We start from the raw sequence: 19,478 nt of genomic DNA on the forward strand, positions 1-19,478 counted from the left end.
ACACCTGTCCATGTGCATGTTACCAATTTGCCTGTTTCAGTCCAGCATTTAAAACACACACAACTGGACTTTTTTATGAGCCCGACTTCCAATCAGCTCCCATTCGTCTCTGTGCAGCCATTCAGACAAATAAAAGGCTGTAAGCCTCAACTTGATCTTAGACGGTCTCAGGAATGTGGATTTAAGGCTATATAGATTACAGCAGACTTGATTCCAATAATAAAGTCTGGCTATGAAAGAAAATAAAAAGCTCACAAGTCGCCGCCTTTATCTCCGGGAAAACCGAGCCGGTCGTGCTGTTATAACGGGTGCCTTGGTGAGAGCAGCTTTCATACAGGGAACATGAAACCCACACTGATCAGCTGCTGCCGTTAAGCGACACTCCAAAGGGTTTTTCATCCTCGCCTCAGTGCGATAATGTAAACATATCTCGGTCGCTGTAATGGTTTATAGCTTCATGGGGCTAATATGTTTGTCTTTTAAACAAAGTTAAACAGCAGGGTTGAAAACTCTGCATCTGTCTCAAAAAGCAAATCAGTGATAATCCAGTAGGCTTAAAATCTACATAGGGTTGGTAGCATTTGCACCAACATTTGGCCAATTATTTCAGCGCCATTGACACCACCAATATACTTTCAGCCTAAAATTTGCCAGAATATCAAGCTTCCCTTCCCGAGATCAATAAAACAAAAAACAACATTAATTTCATCCCAGTTCTTTGGAACAGGACCAATATTAAAATATTCACGCTTCAAATTCTTTGGTAAGCACTAGACTGTCTCTCCATGTTTTTTTACCCTTTATTATTATTATCCAGCTGGCTCTCTAGTTTCGTCCATCCAGGCCAAGCACATCATCCCAACATACGACCCAACCCTGATGTGATAGGGACCATTTGTTGGTCCATTATACCCTTAGCATTGGTATTATTGCTATATATATATATATATATATATATATATATATATATATATATATATATATATATATATATATATATATATATACACCTTCGACCAATTTTCCAAAATCCCCATCCCTGGGATCAGCAAACTGATCAGCAAAGTTCAGCTTTATTTTCAGTTTTAGGTACTTTACTGGGTGATTTTAGCTGTGTAGATTTTCTCTCCATGTTGTTTTATTTTTTTTATTATTCTTTTCATTGTCTCCAGCTCCCTCTCCAGTTTCATCCATCCAGGCCAAGGACATCACCCGGCACGGTGTGACGCTGGCATGGCAGCAGCCTGAGAGGCCCAACGGCGTCATCCTGGAGTATGAGGTCAAGTACTATGAAAAGGTTAGTAGGGTGTAATAAGAAGCATAGCCTATGATCATAACTGATCATCATAACCTTAACTTTCATAGAACAATGATCAAGAACTAGACAAAGAGAACCTGCCATGTACAGTTGTAACTTGAAGGATGAAGGTTACTCGAGAGCAGGAATGAAAGTGATTGAAAGTTTACACACACACAATATATATATATATATATATATATATATATATATATATATATATATATATATATATATATATATATATATATATCCACAAACACAGAGGCTTACATTTCGCTCCAGCAGCTACAAACCATGAATTAGGGGACATGGAGGAAAAATCTCAGTTGCTTTGTTTGCTTTGGTGTAGATTTAGATCTACCAAAGTGGTATGAATGCAGAGGAAAGCTCCAGGGATTTCTACTCAAGCAAATTCCGGTTACACCCATAGGAGGGAGAGCAAACAATAGACAGGCACTTTGTTTTTTTTTTCTTTAAAATGTGGTGTGTGGTATCCCCCACAGAAAGTTCCCCCCTTAGTTTTTCATATCAGACCTGTGTAGAATTGTGGTCTGTGCGCTTCCTTTTTTTTATCGCAAACAAAGCAGTCGATCACGTGGGTTTAGAGATATTTTAGACAAGACACTACCGGTAGACCTTCGACCAAGTGACGTCAACTTAAACATTTTTTTCAGATGGTCTTAGAGATAAAAATTTCACCTTTGTCTTTTACGCTGTAGTAATAAAGATATATAAACTCAACAACATCAGATTTATGGGGGGTTTTTTCGTCACCTTGCAACAACACGACTTTGGAAAAGGCTTTAAGTTCCGCACACGATGTAATCGCTTCATGTCCTAGTATATTTATTTTAGTCATTTTTATTTTCTGATAGTCATTAGGGGGGACATGGTGGCTTAGTGTTTAGTACGTTCGCCTCACACCTCCAGGGTTGGGGGTTCGATTCCCACCTCCACCTTGTGTGTGTGGAGTTTGCATGTTCTCCGTCCAGGGTGTATCCTGCCTCGATGCCCGATGACGCCTGAAATAGGCACAGGCTCCCTGTGACCCGAGGTAGTTCGGATAAGCGGTAGAAAAAGAATGAATGAATGAATGAATGATAGTCATTAAGATCATTTATGCTACGCATTTTAGTTACACAGTTCCATTTGTTTTTGTGTGTAATCAGGATCAAAACGAACGCAGCTATCGTATCATGAAGACAGCGTCCCGCAACGCTGATATCAAAGGCCTGAGTCCGCTCACCACGTACGTTTTCCACGTACGAGCACGCACCGCTGCTGGCTATGGAGAATTCAGCGCTCCTTTTGAATTCATGACCAACTCGGGTGTGTACACGCTATATTTAAAAAAAATGTTTGGGTAAAACAAACAAACTGCATTTTTTTTCTTACAAACAAAAGACACCAGAGTCAAGTTTCGAAAGTGGCTGATGTGTCTATAATTACAGACTGCTTTTTTTTTTTGAACAGATAGAGCTTTGTTAGCTAGATAGGGTCTATTTTGAAAAGAAAAAGAAAATGTCTGAGAGAGTAAAAAAAAAAAAAAAGAATAAAACCGCGACAAAATGTTTATGTCTGTATAGTAATAGCTAAAGCTTTAAGATCTAGCACATGTATTTACGCATCAAAAGCTTTTGTTTCCACCTTCCAGTTCCTTCTCCAATTATTGGTGACGGTGCAAACTCCACGGTCCTTCTTGTCTCCGTTATCGGCAGCGTTGTCCTGCTGCTCATCTTCATCGCCGTCTTCGTCATCGGACGCAGGTATGCCAAAGGTCTTCGCTAATAAAGCTCGTTTTCCCACGTATCCCTTAAACGCGAGCACTTCTTTTCTTCTCCATCCCGAAATTGACACTTTAGCGTTATCAGCTGTGATTATCACCTCTGTCCCAAATTCCGATCACATCCCTAGTGAATGGGTTCTTTGTTTTCCAAAAAAGCTCCCACTGGACACTTCCTGACATTGTCCCAGTTCAAAAAAAAAAAAAAAGAGAGAGAGAGAGAAAAGATAACACTTTTACACCTTAGCTATCTTTTTCTCAACTTTTCTTTCAGGAGGATTGACGTAACAGGGTTCGGATATGCACCAAGAAAAAATAAATAAATATACATATATATATATATATATGTATACACACACACACATATATACTGTACAACAAGGAATATTCTTCGGTTGTTGCCTAGCAACCTGCACCTATAATCACTGTATAATCACTATTTCAGGAAATATGAAGCATCTTGAGATAAGAAAGAGGTGTTATTGAAGAAATAACAAAATTGGGGGAGTGCTGTTATAGAAAAAGAATTAACGACGAGATATAGGACAGTAATTTGCCGAAGATTACATTTTCTAATTAACTAAAGAACAATACGTTTTCATGGATCTCTCTCTTACACACACACACACACACACACACACACACCAAAGCATTCAGGCGTTACAGCTTGGCCTTCTGTTCTACCTGTGGATCCTCCCCTCCTCCCTGTCCTCACACACTCTCCTTTTCTCTTCTTCTCTCTTTTTTCACACACACACACACACACACACACACACACACACACACACACACACACACACACACACACCCTTCCTTTTTCTTTCTTTTTCTCCGTGCCCACCTCAGGGGGGCTTTTGTCAACACTGGGTTGCAGCCAAAGAAACAATAACAACACAGTCGCATTCCTGAAAAGGTTGATTTGACTCGCCCAGGTGACCCTGCAAACAGCGGGGTGTGTACGTATGTGTTTGAAAGTGTGTTTGTTAGAACTCCTGCTGCTTAGACCAGGTGACCCTGGAGCTCTCTGGAAGAGAGGGGAATTGGTCATGTTTGTGCCTGTGTGTTGAGAGGAGGGAGTGTGTATTTGGAGAGGGTTGACCATTTCGGACACTTCCTGTATCTCTCCCTGTCTCTCTCTCTCTCTCTCTCTCTCTTCCTCCCTCACACACACTATGTCTCTCACATGCCTTATTTGGTTTCTGAGCTTTGAAAGCTTTGGCATTATTGACTCCTTAAGGTTTCTGCCCGGCGGAATGATTCTCAGATCATTTTTTGTATTGTTTTGGCTAGGAGGAGTAAATACAGCAAAGCCAAGCAAGATTCAGATGAAGAGAAACACCTACACCCAGGTAATAAGACGAGCATCGACTAAACATATCAATACACTGACTGATTTTGCTGGAGAAGATGAGTAAAAAGGAACAAAGGGAATGCAGCAAATGAGTGTTGACAGGAGCCTGTGAAAAAAACGTGGCATGAATAGAAATCAGATGTCTCCTATTTTGCTCTGAGTTTTGCCTGCACTACTGTTAGTTCTTGCATTCATCTCTATTTCTCCTCCTCTCTCTCTCTCCATCCATCCATCCATTCACAGGGGTGCGGATCTATGTGGACCCTTTCACGTACGAGGACCCCAACCAGGCAGTGCGTGAATTCGCCAAAGAGATCGACGCCTCCTGCATTAAGATCGAAAAGGTCATCGGCATCGGTAAGAAGCCCTCCTTCTGTGTCCCATTCATAGTTCACAATGTTCCAATCGCTTTATTTGCTGCAAAAAAAAAGACGTCCTCTAAATACACTACTCTTTGAAATCCCAGCAAACTGTGTCACAGTTATATAACTCAGTGCGGCGTGTATGTCGCAGGTGAGTTCGGCGAAGTGTGTAGCGGGCGCCTGAAGATGCCGGGGAAAAGAGAGATCTGTGTGGCCATCAAAACCCTCAAAGCTGGATACACAGAGAAGCAAAGACGTGATTTCCTAAGCGAGGCCAGCATCATGGGCCAGTTCGATCACCCCAACATCATCCGCCTTGAGGGAGTCGTCACTAAATGTGAGTACTGTTGGATGAAGCATGAGAAAACTCAGCCCAGATTTAATTCTCAAGTCTCTTTGAGCCTTGGAGGCATTTCAAGCCTTCACCTCTCGGAACTGCAACTCGGTTTGCTCAGTCCAAATTTCTGGCTTTATTTTTTTTATTCCCAGTTTAATAAGTTTAGGGTTTGACATGGCACTTGGCATTAAAAGCACCCTTGAGTGCTGTTCTCTTGCTTCACATTCTAAATTACCCAATGCACCGTAATCACTATTTGGCACCCAGCTTAAATAAAAAAATAATAGATCTAAAACTACATACTCCATTACATACTCCCTTTTTTTCCACCTTGATGAAAATCGAGCTCGTCTTTTCCAGTGGCTGCTTCTCTGCCAGCCAGGGAATCTTGGCAGACTGGCAGGTATCACATCTCAGCTTTTTAGTATCGCTGTGTTGATTGAAAGTATCTGCCTGTAGATGTGAATTAAGCAAGGACATTTTGACATCTGTTCTCTGCCATAACTCCTACTGAGCAGCTTAAATTTTTTAAACTTTTCACAGAGTAGCACATTTACAGTACATACGTTGAGGGGGAAAGTACATTGGCTCATTATTGAGTTCATAGTTGCTTTCGTGAGGGAGATTTCCATGACCTTTGTTGCTGTTGCCCCTGATTTGCACAATACCTTACTTAATTTACTCATGTTTTTTTTAATGCAAATGCATGACATGGAAACCTGATACCAGCGAAAGTGAAATTCCTTCTAAATGGTTAAATAACTACTATTAACAAACGTGGTGGGCAGAAGAGAATCACAGAATGCATCAAAACTTGAGGATGATGGGTTAAAACAGCAGAAAACCCGCCTTGATTTTCTCCATTGAATGAATGCCTTAGGGTGACAAAACGAAAATAATTGGCTTGATTGATCCTCCCAACCAGTCCTATGGAGCAGGTAGACTAACAGATCTTCAGTTCTATTCTTACAACTTTAGGTCCTTTTTGCAATCCATTCACATTTACTTTCCCCTCTTAGAACAGAGAACAATGCAGAATGCAAAATCGAAGGAAGCTAAGAGTCTACAGTTTAATACCACCTTGAGATCACATTTCTGACATCAGGACATTAACCAGACCTGTATCTTGACCTGTATCTGCATAGTTGCATAGATTGCATTGCTGTCTGATAATCGTAGAGGTGCAGGTTGTCCTATTAAAGTATAGAAAGATATTTATAGGAGAGAAACAAATGTTTGTCCTGGCGGCTTGAATCTGAGTTGTAGTGATGTCTGGTAAATATTCTGCTTCAGAATAATGCATTAGATCAGACACTGCCAAGAGAGAAAGCAAGAGCAAGGTGCTTAGCTTAGCTTCTATTCTGTCCTAAAAGTGGCCCTTTTAACTCCGGGCTTGTTGGCCTGGTGAGAGCTGTTGGGTTTATTAATGGCGGTACGAGGCCTTATAAAAACTGTGGCCTGACTAAAGAGGACTCAAGCTGATTGTTACTGCCAGGCGAATAATGGTGGTCCTCCCATCTCCAACAGGGCCAATTAAATGTGTTAACTCACTAATGATACTGCAAGTGTCCTGAATAAATAAGCACCAAATGCCCCCAAGCCTCCGACAGACAGAAAGCGAGAGAGGGAAAGTAGGAGATGCCAAACAACCCACTCCACCCCACCCCACCCCACCCCCAAAGGAGGCATTCAGAGATGGCACAGCAACACATCGACGCTAAACGCAACAGCGCAAGATTACATTTGCATAATGAAGCCACAGCTTTTACACCATAATGATTTCTCATAGGTAGAGAGCCCATGTGTGTGCGTGTGATTGTCATCTATTGTAAAGGCATCAACGTCAATGTTCTCCAGCTCGGTGAAAAGAGGGGCTCATAATTCCGTAAAGGAGGTCCAGTCGGCCCTCGGCAAAGGATGCATTCAATAAACAAACACGCGGAGAGAAAAGCAAGGGAAATAACACCTATGCAAATAAGACAGAGCAAGTGTGAGAAAAGAAGGCTTTTGATTGGGAAGTGTCACTCAAAGCGCACTAAAGAAAACACAACAAACTTTCTGAGCAGCATACGAACACTTTTTCTTCATTCAAAACCCCATTTTCTCTCTATTTCCAATAGCGCCTGAGACAGTTACGCAACTAGACAGCTAACGAAACAATGAAAAACTGCTTATTGTGAACAGGGTGTTTTTTTTCCCTTCTCTCAAGGTTTTTGATTAGTTTTTCTCTTCTGTATTTTGTCTATGCGTGGCAGAGATGATTACCATTCATGAGTCAGCCTCTGTGGAGCCTTTGGCTGAGACAACATAGTGTTTGTTGAGCAGATGGGTTCGTTGATTGCTAGTTATGAAGTAGTGCTAGCAAAGAAGCATGAGCCGAAGGAAGAAAAAAGAATGGGAGGTCAGAAGCGGGGGATAAAGATGAATTACAGCTGCGGCTGCTTTGTATTACTTCAAAATGGAGTTTATGTTTGTTTGAAACACAGGCCTCAAATGCTAGCATGTTGCTTAAGGCTGGTGGAGAAAAAAAAAAGTAAACTTAAACCTACTAGATTTTATTCACAGACTGGAACATTAACATTTTAATTTTGTAAAGGACAAAAAAATCAATAGACCATGTAGCATATATAGTAGTATGTAGAACTGTTAGCTATGCCAATGAAAGCTTCAAATGTTAGAATGTTGCTGAAGGCTAGTTCAGACAAATTGGTAACTGAGTGCTTACTGAACTAAAGCTTGCTAGATTTTCTTCACAAGATGTAACATTAGCATTTTGATGAAGTAATGCTTTTCTTTTTTTTTAAAGGGGACATACTTAGATGAAGTTACTTCACTGTGTACCATATCAAACAGTGCAAGCTTCAATCATTAGCATTTTGCTGAAGGCTAGCTGAGACAAATTGCTAAAAACATGCTTACTGAACTAAACCTTATTAGATCTTCTTTACAATATGCAACATTGGCATTTTGATGAAGTAATGCTTCTCTTTTTTTTAAATCACATGTTTATATAAATTTACCTCACTATGTAGCATAGCTAACAGAGAAAGATTCAATTATTAGCATTTTGCTGAAGGCTAGTGGAGACAAATTGGCATCTGAGTGCTTATTGAAATAAACCATGATTATTTCATGTTGATTCATCACATGATGCACTACTGATGAACAATCCATGATAGCCTTAGAGACCATGTTAGCATGTTGTTTTCTCAATGCTAGTAAAGTAGCATTAGATTAGATTTGTTTTTGTCAACAGAGATCGGTTCAGCTCGTGCTAAAATTAAATTTTCTTCACTGAAAGTATTTTTTTCCCCTTCACAGGCAAACCTGTAATGATCATCACAGAGTACATGGAAAATGGCTCTCTCGATGCCTTCCTGAGGGTAAGTCTAACATTAAACCTGACTTTATTAACACTAATGAAGCTAAAAAAAAGTTTAATATCTCCACCACCATCTTCACAGAAAAACGACGGCCGCTTCACGGTGATTCAGCTGGTCGGCATTCTGCGAGGAATCGCATCAGGGATGAAGTACCTATCGGATATGAGCTACGTCCACCGTGACCTAGCCGCCAGGAATATTCTAGTCAACAGCAACCTGGTGTGTAAGGTGTCTGATTTCGGCATGTCTCGGGTGCTGGAGGAAGATCCAGAAGCAGCTTATACAACACGGGTTAGTTTTTAAAGTGTCACAAAGGCCAAAAAAAAAAAAAAAACGGCCATGTTGCCATGTTCTGTGTGAAAATGTGAAGCTTTTAGCAGTTCTGCCTGCGCCAAGCTGTTGCTTACAATGTTACTAACCCATAGTGCCATAGTGCTTCACGCATGTGTGTGTGTGGGTGAGTGTGTGATTAACCTCGTCGCTCATGTTTGTTGTGTCTCTTGAAAGGAAATAATGGGAACCTATCAATCGCAGGGTGGAAAGATCCCCATTCGCTGGACAGCACCGGAGGCCATCGCATACAGGAAGTTCACTTCAGCCAGTGACGTGTGGAGCTACGGGATCGTCATGTGGGAGGTGATGTCGTATGGCGAGCGGCCATATTGGGACATGAGCAACCAGGATGTGAGTGACGAGTCGTTTTTCGAGAACATGTTGATTCAGAGATACGAAAGGAGACCAGTTTGTGACCTTTCAGTTTTTCAGCTTTTTCAGCGTTCTCACTCGCACTCTCCTTTTTTTCAGGTCATAAAAGCCATAGAAGAGGGATACAGGCTTCCCCCACCAATGGACTGTCCCATTTCTCTACATCAGTTGATGCTTGACTGCTGGCAAAAAGAGCGAGCGGAGAGACCCAAATTTAGCCAGATCGTCAATATGTTGGACAAATTAATCCGCAATCCCAATACGCTAAAGAGGACTGGAGGAGAAATAGCAAGGTATAATAATTTTCCTCTTAAGACTGTTAGTATAATGTCTTGTATTGGCTCATCAAAAAAATGTTAAATATATCCCTGTATCGTTATTTTATATTTATATTACTGTACATTACCATAAATATAATATACAGATTTTGGCTATGGATTCGATGGGTTTTATTATAATAGCTTTGTCATGGTGACGAAGGAATGTTGTAAACTTTTATGTGCCCCAGTGAACTTGTAACTTTGTAAAATACTTAAAACCTATGAAATAATAAAAAAAAAAAATGGAAAGCTCCCAAGCAGCCAAATGACACCTTAGGCTTTCTCTTTCTCTCTTTTCCAGACCCAACACCACCCTTCTAGAGCCTAGCAGTCCAGAATTCTCTTCTCCCTTGGGCACCGTGTCTGACTGGCTATCAGCCATCAACATGGAGCGTTACCGTGACAACTTTACCGCCGCCGGCTACACCACCCCAGAGGCGGTAGTGCACATGACGCAAGAGTAAGTCATGAAAATCTGGCACTGAAGGCCACACCTTCGCCTAGGTTAAAAGCGTGCTAATTAATATGCTGCATGAGAGTGTCTATTGTGTGATAGTGTCATAAATGACTGTTTGGAACTACAGCCACCTGAGAAAACTTTATAAACCTAAAACTTTTGATCTTGACAATGATAAACTACGGGTCATCGCCAGCAAGGGGTCCCAATATAATAAACCGAAACAATAAAACGTGCTTTACGAACTGAGACAAAATCTTCTCAGATCTTCTCTGAATTTGAAATAAATGTTAAAATCATAGAAAATATCGCAAACATGTTACATATGTATCTAAGAATGTCATTTTAGGCAACCAGACATTATAGGTCATCGAGAGCGAGGGACCCCTACACGAGCCGAGATGTTGCTAGCTATGTAAAAAAAAAAATCTAGTTAACATAGTAAATATTGTACACATACAAATCAGCATGAAGAGGTTATTACTCATAGAAGTCAAACGCAAGCACAGGCTACGCACGAAAATCAATGCCCATAGATAACCTTGAGTAAAAATAACAACTATAAGTAGCTAGCTAAGTGGAAAATACCTTGGAAAGGAGTGTTGTGAACACACACGGGTGCTTTTCTTGGCGACTAAGTGAACATAAACAGCAATACAAAAATGTTTTGGTATCGGCTACGAAAAACCTCGTATGCTTGTCTTGGAAGATAGCATTGATGCTTCCTTAATTGTGAGCCTCATGGCTGTAGTGTCAGGAAGCTTTTCCTCGCTAACGTCACCTCTGGCTTTCTCATTAGGGATCTAAATATAGAGCCGTAAACACCCGGGTTTCTGTAAAGCTGCATTGTGACAATGTCTATTGTTAGACAAATAAATTGAATCGAATTAATGCAAGCTTGCTCTGAAAACAGCACTAGTCTAGAAACATTACACTTCTATGTTAATAGTTAGTGATTTTTTTTTTTTTTTTTTTACCCCTCAGCTGCTAGTTTTTTGGTTTAGCTCAAATGTTTATTCATGGAGCTTCATGTGGACCAGACACACATTATAAAGTTTTGGTTTGAGGTTTTCGTGATGCTTGGCAGAAACCTTATAAAGTGTTTTTTCTACAATGTGCTTTCGGTTTTGTTCTCATCACCCCTTCTTTATTTTCCTCTCCAACAGTGACATGACAAGGATAGGCATCTCGTCAGCCACGCACCAGGACAAGATTCTCAGCAGTGCGCAGGGAATGTTGTCCCAGATGCAGCAGATACAGGACAGAATGGTTCCAGTCTGATCAAAATCTCTTACCACATAATTTTTCCTCCCTTGTTTTTGTTTTGTTGAATTTTTAGACAGAAAAAGAAAACTTTTTTTTTTTTACCTCATCCTCATTTACGCACTTTAAAAAAAACGTATCGAAGACGGAAAAAATAAAACAAAAACAAGGACGGCTAACGGCACTTTTTTCACCTTTGCTTCGGGTTTTCTTCCACGGTGTTGTGAAACTACGTTCTTCAGTCGTGCATTTTTTTGCTACACGATTGAACTTTGAGGGCATGCTCTTTTTTCCTCCCTTTGCCTTGTTTTATTCCTATGTATGTAAATGTAAATACGTAGAACTTTTTGGAATTTGTGCCATTTCATCTTTCAGTCCACCTGCCGATTTAAAAACTGTGGCTTTAAAATGAAAAAAAAAAATTCTGAAGCTCTTTATTATTATTATTATTACATTTTTTTCCCCCATTCTGGGATTTTTGGCTCCATGTGAAGGCGTCTCCGCCCCTTTGAAATGGAATATCTGTCTCCACTTGGCTGGCAACTCATGCGCTCCGACGGATTAGAGAACACTGCTCTGAGTCGAGATCTCTCTTGCGCCTTTTTCTCTCCAGCTTGATCTCTAAGGGTTTTTTTTCCTTCACTCTCTCAACCCTGCTCAAGCTATGGCTGTGAAATTCCCACTCTCTGGAAGCTGGATGGAACTAAGGTAAGCGCTATTCCATTGTTTATGAGCTCTGCTCTATTTCCTCTGCTGTTATTTATACAGTCCTCAAGGTGGGATTCTGAGAAGGAGAAGTGATGACAAAAGTTATCCTTGTGTTATTCAATAGGATAGAAAAAAAGGTTACGAGAAACATTATTCTCTTGAGCAACAAAGCAAAGCCTCTATTTTAACTCTGCATTCTCTGAGGATTACTAGCAAAGCACTAAACCTAGCCGTTGTGCTTTGAATGTTCATTTCGCTTACTTTCCCTGTCATTTTGTTTTTCTCTGTAGGGTCCTGTCATGAGGTTTCTGCATGGTAGCCACATCCTTCAACACCTTAGCAAAAGCACAAATTATTTACAAGTCTCCTCTCAAGATTCCTCTCAGCCACAGAAAAACTTCCAGACATAAATAACAAGCAGAGAAGAGGCTACAGATAATTTGCACCCCCCCCCAAAAAAAAAGAGCTTTGTGTTGCCTGCATTTCTAACATGTCCTAGCGACCGAATGGATGCTAGCAACAGAACATGTGCTAGCTGCTTAGCTAAATGAAATCAACAGCCGTGTGTGTGTGTGAGAGAGTGTTTTTTTTTCTTTTCATAAAGGATGACACTTGCTCTGAGGACCTCAAACAAACTTCAAGATGACACAGAGAGTACGCTAAGACAGAAGCATTGCTGAAAAATAAAACAAAACCATTTGCTAGCTTTTTGGGAGGAAACCATGCTGTTTTTCATTACTTTAGCCACAAAGATGTCACTGGAGTTTTATTAAACGCATCTGGAGTCATAAGCTATCATGAATTTTGAACGCTAAGCTAAATCGCAGACTGAGGATTAGCAGCTAGCGGTAACACTTCACTTGTGGCTCTGGGAACTGGAATATGGACACGGAATGGAATGTGAACCTTAAAACTTGCAACTGCAAGAATGTTTTTAAATAAATAAAAAAATAGGGAAAACTTGACATTTAACATTTCATGAAGTCAGAGATTTTATTTGTCTGTTCATTTCTATTCCTGAGAAAATGTTTTCTTTCTTACATTTTTTTTTTTTCATTTTGAGCAACTGATTGGAAATATGCAAGGAATGTGGAGGAAATGCAGATCTATAGAATGTATTGTGCCAAGTTTCTTAAATGTAGTTTAATTCTGTGGAATCAAACTAACAAATATGTTTTTTTTGTTTGTTTGTTTTTGTTTGGTATTTTTTGCTAAGTTAATCTAGTTGTGTAGATTAACAATGTGCTTATTTGCAACTATCTATATAATGCCATTGTTTACTTTCATTTTCTTTAAAAAAAATGAATTTAGGTACATTTCATTTATTTATGATCCTTTTTTATCTAGTTTGTAAATTGTAAAATAGAAATATGAGAAAAAAATAAATGACTGATTGCCAAGTGTGACTATTTTTCATGATTTGAACTGGAAATTTGAAATATATACGAGTAAAAAAATTACTTATGGGAAAGTAAAAATTCAGCCTAGATATTATCATGGTTTTATAGGAAAAGTGACTACTGACTGATGATACAGTGGTTTGCTAATGAATTAATCTGAAGTAAAATATCATGAAAATAACAAATATTTACCATTAGCTAGAAGCTAGCTGCCTAGCTAATTAGTGATAGCTACTAGCAAAGTATTATTTGAACAAAAGCGGGTGAACTTAGCTCAATATAGTCAGTTAATGTTAGCAAAACGATTACTTACCTTAGCATACTTTTTCAGGTTAGCTTAAAATTAAAAACTTTCACACATCAAACCACTTTTCCTGACATAAATCTAGATATGTTCATTCTCTACAGTCTGTAGTGCTAGCTGTGCTGTTTAGCATCAAAAGCGTTGCTGATTCCTGATCATTTTCCTACAGCGATATATCTGATTAGATGCTAAATTGCATTGAAATACTGTCTAGCGTACAATCAGACCTTTGTAAAGTACATTTTGTAGCTTGTGAAATCCTGAAATCTTAAATTCAATCGAAATAATTTAATTTATATTGTGTGAAAGTGTGATGTGAGCAAAATAACAGCGATATTTATCAGAATGTATTATATATTATATTGGCTTGTACAGCTATAATACTGAATTCTGACACCCTTAAGATTTCTTCCTCTCCAACCCCACTATATAAGTGCTTGTACTGTATGATGCAGTTTGGCAAGGATAAATACTACGTTAAATCCGAAAGAGGACCGATTCTGCTTTGAAAAACAATTGCAACAATCAAACGACATTACTGGTCTGCCTTTCGTCAGCTTTTTTCTTTCAATCCAGCTCTATTTCCCTCCCCCTCAGCTTTTCCTGTGCTTTCTCCGGTGCTGAATGGGCCGTAATACAGCCACCCTGGCACGTTTAATCAGTAAACATCTGTTTCCCTACAGCCTGCCATGATGGCTGATTGTGTGAGAGTCCTTTGATAAATAAACGAGAGAAAAAAAGCCCTAGAAAACTCAATTTCTGCAATAGGAGAAAGACCTCAGCGCAAGCTTGGCAATGTTTTCTTTTTTTTTTTTTTTCCCTGCCACAATCACCCTAATGAGAGATGCATGCATTATGCATGTGTTTGGGCGCTACACTGAGAGGAAGTGAGAGGAGAAGGGAAAAAAAAGAAGTGAGAAGAACTTAAAAGTTTAACTCAGGAAATACACTTGAAATTAATGGGTAGTCTCAAAGAAAGAAAGAAAGCGAGAGAGAGAGAGAGAGAGTAACTTTCTATTAAAAATGTCCAGAGACACATAGTACATATTATAATCAATCATATTACGCTGATAAATTCTTGATTCTGATTGGTCAGAATAAACCGTTGATATTATTTATTTATTTCATGTCCTTAATTCAAAATAACAGGTTTCTATTAACACATCCAACACCTGTCCTAATCTAATAACATCATCTAACGCTAAACAATTCAAGCAGCATGCAAGTGCGTAACCTCAATATGTAGTGCAAACTCAAGAACCACAGCAGGAATCAGACAGTGTAGGTCATACGCACAATTCGTATTCATAAGGCAAGAACATCGTCCACAGAGCAAAAGCAACGAGATTTCACTACAAATGATATAAGACAGCAAGCCAAACAAAAGGATGTGGTAGCTTTGTGGGTGAGGTTTTGGTATAACGATCAGAAGGTTTTGAGTTCAAATCCCAGCTTGACAAAACTGCCACTGCTGAGCCCCCTGAGCAAGGCCCCCTTAACCCTCAAATGTTCAGTTGTTGAAATGTAAGTCTCTTTCGATAAGGGCATCTGCCATATGCTGTAAATGAAACACAGAACAGGTGATCAAAGTAGGATAACAAATGGAGCACTGACAAACAAATTAATCTTGTTTCCCCAATAACAGCAGTGTTTTATTTCTCACACCAAATTTACTAAAATTACACACAGGGTCATTAATTAAGGAATGACATCACACGTTGTATAATAGACGCGATTAACGTAATATGTTAATAGATGCAAGATGAAACTTCGTTCCTGTTTAGAAACAATAAATTATCTGTCAAAGCCAAAACAAAGAACAGATCAGCACAGTAGGATAACAAACGGAGCACTGACAATAAAATACCTGATAGAAAAGCTTGGAATATGTTGATTATACTATATATTAGGTTTGATTTATTTTACAGCACAGCTTTTTACCATTTATTACACATTGAAATATTACTTAAGGAATGATGTCGTATCTGTTAATAGACATCATAAGATGAATAGTCCAAATTTCTGAACAGAAACATTTTTGAAAAATTGAAAAAAATACCGAAAATTACCTAAAATTATTAAATACTAATAAATTATTCAGTGAATTCAATAAAATAAAAATGAATTCATAGATAAATATTAATTAAATAATTCAATTAGAAATAAATAATAATTGTATATTAATGAATCCATTACTCATTCTTAATTAATAATTCTAAAGAAATCTTAGAATTTTTCACTTCTCTTTTTTTAAAAACAAAAACAAAAAAACAAAACAAAACAAATAGCAATAGCTTCCGACTGGAATTTCTCTATCTCTATCTAGATCCTAGCTAAGTTGATGACTAGCACAGATGAAACAGACACGATCGAGAAGCAAGTCAAAAAACATACGCAGATACTTGTGTGGATGAATCAAAAGTACAAAAGTGACGATCCAAAATGAGATGTATCTATAATGGGATAAATAGTATGACGAATCGGTATTTAATTAGGCGTTCTGGTTGTCTGTACTAATATTATAAAAGTCCTCGGCACTCTTATTCATACCCTCCATGCAATCCCCCCTGTGTGTTTTTATTGGGTGTCTATTGCGTTAGTTTTGTGGTGGTATTTAATATGTGAAGTGTGTAAGTGTGTGTGTGATTGGTGTGGGTGGCGGACACACACTGAGCTCTGCTCTATGATTAATGACTGAGAGATGGCAAAGATAATGAGGTTCACTCAACAGTGCCACACTCACACACTGCCTCTCACCAGAGAGAGAGAGAGAGAGAGAGAGAGAGAGAGAGAGAGAGAGAGAGAGAGAGAGAGAGAGAGAGAGAGAGAGAGAGAGAGTTAGAATCAGGGTTCAATACAGTTAACATCTTTAATTTATTTTATCGTGCCTCTGAACACCTCTTCTGCCCTTTCTCTTTTATTAAATTTCACTTAAATTCCTTCTCTTCGTTCTTATTTTTTTTAATTTTCTCTCTTTCTATCTCTCTCCTTCTTCCATTTATTTATTTATTTATTTATTTGGTTGTTGCTATTTTTTTTTGTAATTAACTTTGGGTGTTTTATTTCTCTCCCCTGCTATTTTCTTTCTTTGTTTGTTTCTTTGTTTGTTTCTTTGTTTGTTTGTTTGTTTGTTTCTTTCTTTCTTTCTTTCTTTCTTTCTTTCTTTCTTTCTTTCTTTCTTTCTTTCTTTCTTTCTTAAGTGAAAAAGCCAAAATATTAGCGAGACGTCAGAGCGGCAAAGCTAAATGCCAAGTGAAAGAACAAAAAACATGTTTAGAATGTGATAAGAGCATACAGACTTCATTATGATAAAAACAAGAGAAGGAAATAAATTATTGAGTGAGAGCTACAGAGAAAAATACAGAAAATAAAAAAAGAGGACAGAAATATTTGGAATGGGTCTACAAATTTGTTCCCGAGTTTGCAAAAACACCAAAGGTTTAAACACACACACTCACACTGCTATGCTAACCACCCCCACACATACACACTGCTATTATAAACTCCCCTACACACACATGTACACACACATGTATACACACACAAAGTGTTTGAGCCAGCTACAGTCCAAGATCAATAGTGGTAGGAGCTTTAGTCCGCTTATAGGACACTTCATCTCTGTCAAACACCAAACATTTAAATTACAGCAGACAATGCGCTATCATTTCTCACCACAAGGACAAGATACTCAGGATAAGGGTGCATAAATCACACACAGCGAGGAGGAACCAAGGAGGAATCCAGCAGTAATGTGGGAAATGGAGGAAATATATTTTCCCATACGTCTGCGATGACAGTCCCAACAAGAGGGTTATGTTACTAACGCACAAAATATCGAACGCCAGGTCAGCGACATCCATCATAGTACAGTAGTCTTCTTTCTCTTCATTTCTCTTTCTTTCTTTCAGATAGATAGATGCACAGATACATAGCTATATCTCTAGTCCTTCCAGCTCACAGTTTTCACTGTCTGAAATGTTATTAAGATTATATTAACTGTGGAATTCAAGATCTGGAAGACCAAGAAAACTTTCACATACTGTACTGTGTAATGCACCAAATAACAATAACGACCTGCACTGGAGAGATCATTTAAGTGTCAAAAGTGTACAACATTTCTTGCACAAACATGATCTGCATGGAAGAGTCATCAGCAGGAAGCCCTGAAATTCCCAGGAGACCATCAGTTTCTAAACTACAACAAACACGGTGCCAGATGGATGGGTAAGTAGAAGAGTCTGGGAAGAAACTGCAGCTGAAAAGTGAAAGATATTCTGAACAATACCTTAAAATCCATCATGAAAATCTCTAGGTAGATCTTAAACATGCTGGGCATGGTCAGGTCAGCCAAGTAGTATATCTCGGAACTAGAAGTGTCCTGGATGGAATTGAAAATGACTAGAACAGGTTGTTTTAGGGAAACATTGCAGGAAAGTAATCTGGATTTTGCATCCCAATGCAGATAGCGAAATGGAGATAGAGACAGGTGGAGTGTGATAGAGGGAAGGAGAAACAGAAAGAGGAAAGGAAGCGGGACAGGTAGAGAGGATGCTGATAGATGAAAAAGCTTATCGCTGAAGCAATGCCATCTGTACCAACCTGTGGGGCAACTGCTAGGAGCACATGAAAATGTAAGCAGTTCCAACATGGTGCTGAAGTACACATTTAAGCCAAGGCAAGTTCAATACCTCAGGAGAACCACTTTATGGTAGCGTTTAACACTATTAAGAAATGTATTTATTTATCAAAAGTGAATACAATTCATTCATTCATTCATTCATTCTCTACCGCTTATCTGAACTTTTCAGGTCACGTGGAGCCTGTGCCTATCTCAGGCATCATCGGGCATCAAGGCAGGATACACCCTGGACAGAGTGCCAACCCATCGCAGGGCACACACACACTCTCATTCACTCACACACTCACACACTACGGACAATTTTTTCCAGAGATGCCAATAAACCTACCATGCATGTCTTTGGACTGGTGGAAGAAACCGGAGGAAACCCCCGAGGCACGGGGAGAACATGCAAACTCCACATACACAAGGCGGAGGCGGGAATCGAGGTGTGAGGCGAACGTGGTAACCACTGAGCCACCGTGCCCCCCGTGAATACAATTCATTTCAATTATTCTTCTTAAACAGGCTTATATTATTCCTCATATTGCTTGTGATAGGTTTGGCTAGCATTTTCAAATTATACTGACTGACCTGTTTAACCATGAGGCATAGTGACTTAATGGTTAGCAGGTTTACCTTAGGGGTTAGGGTACTCCGATTTCATCCCCCAATCCAAACACAAGTGTTACAGGCTTATATCTGAATTGTCTGGTGTGTGTCCTGCTATGGGTTTGGACCTCTTCCGTGTTGTTCCCCAACGCTGAGTCCCCTGGGATAGGCTCCAGGTTCCCCTTGACCCTAAGTAGGATAAGCAGTTGACTGATTATTGGGTTTTTGGAGAACATTCGCCTCAAGATTGTGTTCTGAGATACTTTTCTGCTCACCATGGTTGTAAAGAGTGCTTATTTGACATACCAGGGCCTTCCTGCTGCAAATGACCAGCATGGATGTGGGTGTGGGGGCAGGTTTTCATTTGAATTAAGCCAGAGCCACACCTGACTCCCATTGTATAATCTTGGCTTTCAGTAGACTCAGGTGTGACTTCTTTTTGGTTGGAATGAAAACCTGCACCCACAACGGCCATCTGCGAATAAGTTTTGACACCCCTGGCCTGGTGACTGTTGAAAATCCCTGTAGATTAGCAGTACTCAATTCGACATGTCTGGACCTGGACAAAGCCACTG

At 39.3% G+C, this 19,478-nt stretch overlaps 1 protein-coding gene across 2 annotated transcripts in view; it reads left to right on the top strand.

The window, feature by feature from the left end:
* epha4a (eph receptor A4a) overlaps positions 1-13,369 on the top strand; it is a 33,294-nt gene extending 19,925 nt beyond the window's left edge. The window contains exons 6-18 of one of the 2 annotated variants that reach the window (XM_027148665.2): positions 1,173-1,297; positions 2,470-2,629; positions 2,955-3,066; positions 4,374-4,432; positions 4,678-4,791; positions 4,948-5,133; positions 8,455-8,516; positions 8,598-8,807; positions 9,024-9,200; positions 9,321-9,514; positions 9,843-10,001; positions 11,165-11,969; positions 12,260-13,369. In XM_027148665.2, coding sequence (XP_027004466.1) covers positions 1,173-1,297; positions 2,470-2,629; positions 2,955-3,066; positions 4,374-4,432; positions 4,678-4,791; positions 4,948-5,133; positions 8,455-8,516; positions 8,598-8,807; positions 9,024-9,200; positions 9,321-9,514; positions 9,843-10,001; positions 11,165-11,279 — 1,673 coding nt within the window. In that variant the 3' untranslated portion in view covers positions 11,280-11,969; positions 12,260-13,369. The remainder of the gene's footprint in view (positions 1-1,172; positions 1,298-2,469; positions 2,630-2,954; positions 3,067-4,373; positions 4,433-4,677; positions 4,792-4,947; positions 5,134-8,454; positions 8,517-8,597; positions 8,808-9,023; positions 9,201-9,320; positions 9,515-9,842; positions 10,002-11,164; positions 11,970-12,259) is intronic. The other variant, XM_027148667.2, reaches the window with a different exon arrangement.
* Positions 13,370-19,478: the final 6,109 nt, after the last annotated feature.

The sequence above is a fragment of the Tachysurus fulvidraco genome, chromosome 1 (genome assembly GCF_022655615.1).
Source record: "Tachysurus fulvidraco isolate hzauxx_2018 chromosome 1, HZAU_PFXX_2.0, whole genome shotgun sequence".
NCBI classification, from domain to species: Eukaryota; Metazoa; Chordata; class Actinopteri; order Siluriformes; family Bagridae; genus Tachysurus; species Tachysurus fulvidraco.